Source organism: Camelus bactrianus, chromosome 23 (assembly GCF_048773025.1).
Source record: "Camelus bactrianus isolate YW-2024 breed Bactrian camel chromosome 23, ASM4877302v1, whole genome shotgun sequence".
Taxonomy (NCBI): domain Eukaryota; kingdom Metazoa; phylum Chordata; class Mammalia; order Artiodactyla; family Camelidae; genus Camelus; species Camelus bactrianus.
The window spans coordinates 30,051,146-30,057,485 of record NC_133561.1 but is presented as its reverse complement, the minus strand read 5'-3'; the positions used below and the strand labels follow the sequence as shown (position 1 = coordinate 30,057,485).

General features: G+C 45.5%; 1 protein-coding gene across 1 annotated transcript; it reads left to right on the top strand.

The window, feature by feature from the left end:
* Positions 1–847: 847 nt before the first annotated feature.
* IL20 (interleukin 20) lies at positions 848–4,302 on the top strand. Its single transcript, XM_010963290.3, has 5 exons — positions 848–1,237; positions 1,522–1,587; positions 1,698–1,850; positions 2,530–2,604; positions 3,671–4,302. Exons 1-5 carry the CDS (start codon positions 1,007–1,009, stop codon positions 3,746–3,748), a joined length of 603 nt encoding a protein of 200 aa, XP_010961592.3. The 5' UTR covers positions 848–1,006; the 3' UTR covers positions 3,749–4,302.
* Positions 4,303–6,340: the final 2,038 nt, after the last annotated feature.

Below are 6,340 nucleotides of genomic sequence, written 5' to 3'. Positions count from 1 at the left end.
TGAATATAGTTCCCTGTGCTCTACAGTAGAAACTTTTTTCCTCCTTAAATTTTGTGCCTAAAGAGAGTGCTTCACTCTCCTCACCCTAATCCCAGCCCATTATCACTTTTATCTTAAAACTCAGCAGACACCATAAAGTGCCCTCTTACAGAGCAAGCCTCACCCAAGAAGAAATGGGTTCCCTCCCACCTTTCTCCTCTTTCTTTTAGGATCACTTACTTGATGGCCTGAGTGACAGGTCTAGGAAAACAGCTTACTCATGGATTCATGCCAGGTGTACCTGACTACAGTCCTCCTGCAGAGGGCACTGAGGAGTCCAGATACCTCAGGAGGGAGGAGAAGTGCTGGGTGGAAATAGGCTGATTGCCCATCAGAACTTGCCTTTCCCTGGCAATAGGGTGCTATGATATCACTGACTTTCTATTTGCCTTTGGGGCTGAAATAAATCTGTTATCCTCAAATAACTGATCTGATGTCAGATAAATGCCAAATAGAGCTAAGCTCTTCTGCCCCGGGGGTGGCCATAAAATCCAGACAGTTTCCTCCGAGTGTTTTTGGTGGCTCAGCAACAGCTTCTATGAGGTTGCTTTCCCCCAGTACCCCTGTGGGTCTGCGGGGACCAGAAGGGTGAGCTCCACAGGCATTCTGGAGGGGAAGACTATATACGTCAATTCGCCAAAACAAGTTTTGACATTTCCCCTGAAATGTCATCCTCTGTCTACTCATGGCAAGTGCCTACTGCTCCAGGCCTTACTTGTTGGGCAATGATGATGCGGCTAGGATGGGGACAGGATAAAGCAGCCAGGACCTGCAGCACCAACTCATACTTAGAACCCTGAACGAGCACTAGAAGGCTTCTCTTCCAGGAGGTGCGGCAGTTTTTCTTAGTAAGTTAGATGAATGGGCCAGACCATTCAAAGTCAGAAAAAGCAATTAAGTTTCACCAGGGACGCTGAGGGTGGGGAGGCATGTCCCCGGCGACTGGATTGGCTTCTTAAGGCATGAGATGGAGAAATCAGTAAGTCATGCTCTTTCCTTTGAATTCCTAGCTCTTGTGGTCTCCAGATTCTGGCACAAAATGAGAGGCTCTGGTCTTCCCCTCTGCCTTCTCTCTGCTGTGTTTTCTCTCTCCTGGGCACCTTCTGCCAGTCTAAAGACACTCCATTTGGGAAGCTGTGTGATCACCACAAACCTTCAGGGAATTCGAAGTGGATTTGCGGAGATACAGAGCACTGTGGTATGTAAGGGAGGCACCCCACCCTTCTCTTGGTGACCATGTCGCCTCTCCCCTTCTCTGTTTGTCTTTCAGCAGTATGATCACAAAAAAGACAAGCTGGGGACCCCTTATCAGGAGGATGCATTCCCAGGAAATATCTGTAGTTCATAACTTAAAAGTGTTTTGGAGAGGGACATTGCCCATGGGACCGTGTCAGGGAGGGGATGAGCGGTCTTAAAGTCTAAGACCCTGGCAGCAGTCACTGACCTGGACTTTCTTGCCTTGCCTTGCCTCCTTCTGTTTAGCAAACCAAAGATGAAATCCTTGACATCAGAATCTTGAAGAAGACTCACTCTTTGCAAGACACAACGGTATGTGCTTGGTCTGTATGAGTTCTGGGAGGAAATAAGAATTGGGGGCATCTCCATCATGCTCGTCCCTGGACACCCTTCCCCCACCAACATACTCGTCTGCTTTGTAGCCTGCATATCAGTGCTGCCTCCTCCGCCACATACTGAGACTCTACCTGGACAGGGTGTTCAAAAACTACCAGACCCCTGACCACCATGTGCTCCGGAAGGTCAGCAGTCTCGCCAACTCGTTTCTTGCCATCAAGAAGGACCTCCGGCTCTGTGTGAGTAAGAGTCTTGGGTAAAAGGATCCGTTTCAGCACATAGCTTCGATGACTCAGCAATCACGTTCTTTCTTACCCCCATTTAACAAATGGAAAAACTGAGTCAAGAGTTCTAACAACCTGCACTGAGCCATGTAACTAGGTAATAAGAACTCGGTTATATTGACTTTTGGACATATGCTCTATGCAAAATGTCTAAAGAACTCTAAAGCACTAGCTATTTGATGTTGCTGATAATTGTCTATTATCCACGAAATTGTACTTTTTCTGTAGGTGAGTTATCCTACGGTGTACTGGTGCATCCTGTGTCCAGAGAGCCAATCAGCAAACCACTAGACTCAATCTCAAGATAGGGTCAACATAGGATCTGTCCAATTCTCTCTTCCCATGGAGGATCTCTGGGAGGGAGTCAGGGAGAGCTGGGGTGAGGAGTACAAGCCAGACGGGATCCCGTGATCACAGACTCCTTCAATGCCACCTGTTTCTGAAAAGAAGCAAGGTGCTCCTATTTGAGCCTAAAAAGCTGGCTTCCTCTTCCAGCTGATGACGAGTTTAGCAATTCCCAGTGATGAGTCTGAAAAGACTTTTCTGTGGGTGGAAGAATCGCACTTCTTTTAATGGCAAAGGCTGAAAATCAGACTCTTTAATAAAATCTGTCATTCTTTGGTATTCTTTTCAGCATGCCCATTTGACATGCCCTTGTGGAGAGGAAGCAATGGAAAAATACAGCCAGATTCTGAGTCACTTCGAAGAGGTATATGTCATTTTGGCCTTGGTTGGGATGAATGTGTTCTTAGAACTGAGATCATAGGTGGATGGGATGGGTACTCATACTCAAAAAAATCCTATAGCCTTCAGGCTAATGGCTCTGTATGGTCATATGGACTATCTACCCTTCTGCTTTAACCCGGGGATACCCAGTCAGGCTCTAGAAGGGTGCTGCCTCCAGAAGATGCTCTGGGAATCAAGGAGGAATAGCCATGATTCCTTCAAGTCACTCCAGAGACATCTGGATCTTCCAGCTACACAAATGAGAGGCAATAGTTTTCTGCCGTTCACACACTTATACTCACCTTCAAAAACAGTCACTCACAATTTCACACATGCCCATGCCATGCTGTTTCTCACCTCAATGCATTTGCACATCTGCCAGGAAAGCCAGAGTCCACTCCTCACTCACTAATTCCTCTCATCCTCCGGGCCAGCTGAGGCATCACCTCCTGGAAGGTACTGGCTGTATCTCTCAGAGTTAGGTGTCTCCCTGCCGTCCTGTGTGGACTCCATCATCTACCTACCTCACTACATTTTCATTGCCTGCTTCTGCCTGTCTCCCTCACTCGACTGTGAATTCCCCGTGGGTCGTGACTGTGCCATTCATCCCTGAATCCCCAGTCAGCCCAATGCTCAGCACGATAAACATTTGTTCCAACTGAAGTATGCACAATAGGCAACCCCTAGACACAAACATCCACGCACACACACTCACACAGACACACGTCTTTATTTAAAAAAAAAAAAGCCTAATTACTTTAATCTCTGTGATTCAAGAGTCTTGGGTTGTGGTCCCAATTCTGCTACCCACCCTGGTCTTCTTTAGTTTCCCCGTGTAGGACTAGGGTGACGGACTCAGTGATTCTTCTTCCTTTTGTGAGATCTTGAGGTTCCATAATGTCTTTCAAGCTCTTCATCTTAGGAAAAAAAAAAAAAAAAAAGCCCTGCTTACTATCCCCAACAGTCCTACCAGTGGAAGGAGAGGATTACTGTTGGAGGATGTGCTGTCTCTCTATGACCTGCTCACCACTGCACCTTGTGTCTTCCAGCTTCAGCCTCAGGCAGCGGTGGTGAAGGCTTTGGGGGAGCTGGACATTCTCCTGCGATGGATAGAGGCGATTGACTAGGAGGACAGTGATGCTGCTGCTGAGAGGGCTCCGGGCCAAACCCCTAGTCCTCAGGAGGCATGGCCCCTAACCTCCATCCCTTCGTTACAGAATTTAGTGCTGGCCACTGTGTATATTATTTATACATTATTTGTTCCCTTATTGTGGTTATCTTTATATGTTCCTGCTCTTAATCTAGACCACAGCCTTCTAAGATTTTAGTAACATCTTTTCTACTGTTGGGTATATTTATTAGTTAATATTTTTATTTATTTTTACTATTTAACTTATTTATTTTTGTATTTGAAGAGAAGACTTTTAAAATTGCTTTTAAAAGCAATTCATGGATTATATTTAAACCCTGACTAGAATAGGTATGAAAACAGGTTTTCATATAGTGAACAAACCCTCTAAATCTGGGGGAGTGGCGGGGCGAGACTAGGACATGTTTCCTGACTGCCTAGGCTCTCTGAAATATTTAAAACTGAGCCAATGACGCTGAAGTGTGGATTGTGGAAGAAATTCTGAAGTGAAATCACAGACTTGTTTTAAAATTACTGACCAACCCCAATCCACTCCCCAACCCCATACTTGTGTTATTTTTCAGCTATGGAATCCTGTGTGGCAAAAAATGTAATTTTACAAATAAAGGTTTTTGTTTTTTTTTGCACAATATCTGCTTGGAGTTTGAAAATGCTTGAGGAGCAGAAGCAATGATGGGGATGAACTTGAATCTCGTATTACCTGGGGGCCTCTTGCTTCTTTGGGGAAGGAAGATGCAAGCGGGAACCTGGGCCTTCTGTCCTCTGCCAGATGCGTTCCCAGCTCCACCTCCTCACACACTCACAGCTCTGGTCCCACGGCTCTGCTCTCCACATTCAAGGCCTGTGACCAGGTGAGGGGCATCGGCCCTCCCTGCTCCAGCCTCACTGGCATGAGCACCGTCTCCTCTGCAGGCTGTTTTCTTTCTTATTTCAAGCTCTCATCCTTTTGTGTCAGAGGCCTTGACTGCAACACAAATTACAAAGGGCTGCAAATAGAGGAGGTTCTATGTTAAGAGTTAAGAACACACAGGTGCAAAGGCCCTGAGCCTTGCCTGAGTTGGGGCATGAGCCCTCTTTCGAGGCCCTCCCATTTTGGATTCTGGCCAACCCCCATGTCTAGGTTGTTCTTGGATCAAGTCTTTGTGTTTAGGACCAACTGTGAAATCAGTGTTCTCTTTCCAGGCTCTTTTCATGCCAAGCTTCCCTGGGCTCTAAGGAGCCAGAATTCTGGCCTGGGCTGCTTGCCTCCTTCCTCCCCATCTTGCTCTGAACTGCACCTCAGCTTAACAGTTTAGTTTTCTCAATTTCGGGAATAGCAGACCGATGCTCCCACAGTGAGCTGTCCTTGCTGTTTCCAGTTTGTGCTCCCAGTCCTCACCCCGGGCCCCGATGGAGTTCAAATCACTTAGATTTCTCTTTTCACATTATTCAATAACAACTGCCTGATAGAGAAAATTTCAAAAATACAAAGAAATATAAAGAACAAAATCAGAATCACGCATAATCTGATCACCCACAGACAACCACTCTGAAATATTTAGGTGTATTCTTTCCAGTTTTTTTTTTTTTTGGATTCAAATCACAATTCAACTCTTATTATCTGAGTGATTTGGGCTGTAAAACTTAACGTACTTGGGATTTAATTTCTTCCTCTGAGAAAACAAGATAATGACATCTATTTCCAGGGTGATGGAAGAGATAGTCTTCCGTGTTCCTTGAAACAAGGCATTTTCTGCTTTCATATGCCACATTATTATCACTCTTCTTCTATCAGATCTTCCCATTGCACATATCCTGGTTTCCTCTGACCAGTCTGACAAACAACTCAGCTTTGATTCTCAAGGAATAGTTGAGAAGCCAACTTCACTGAACTCGGTGTTAAGATTAGAACCAATATGTCCAAGAGACACTGGATGGCAAAGAGGAGGCTGGTCTTCCCTGCCAAGTGTGTCTTTCAGATGAACATGTCTCAGGTTGACCCACAGACCTGAGGGTGAAACTCATCTATTTGCTTCCTAGGAAGAATTTCTAGCTCTTCTGAAAGCCTTGGCCATGGGAAGCCTTGGTTTTTTGGAACTCCACGTTCCCATGTAATCACTGACTTGTTACCTCTTTGCCTGTCTATTCCTCTCCCCTACAGGACCCATCTTCCCCTCCAAGTCATTTGTCTCATCTCTGCTTGTCCTACCATAGCACCAATAATGGGGAATCTAGCAGTGGAGGGTCAAGCCAGTATGGGAACTAAGGCAAAACTTCATGGAAGTGGGCCCACTGAGGGACAGACTCTAAAGAATAGTTTACAATCGTCACTTCCAATTCCAATAATTCAAAGGATTGTTGTCATTTACTACGTACTTGTCACATGCCAGGCACCGTACTGGGAACTTCACATACACTATGTTATTTAATCCTTAAAACAACCCCATGAGGTAGATAGCATTATTACCAGTTTGCAAGTGAAAATGTGCTCAGAGATGGTAAGTAATTTGTGCAAGGGCAGAACCAAGAGTTGAATTTAGACACACTGATACCACAGCCCTATATGCTTCCCCTGTCTGCTGTCTTCTTT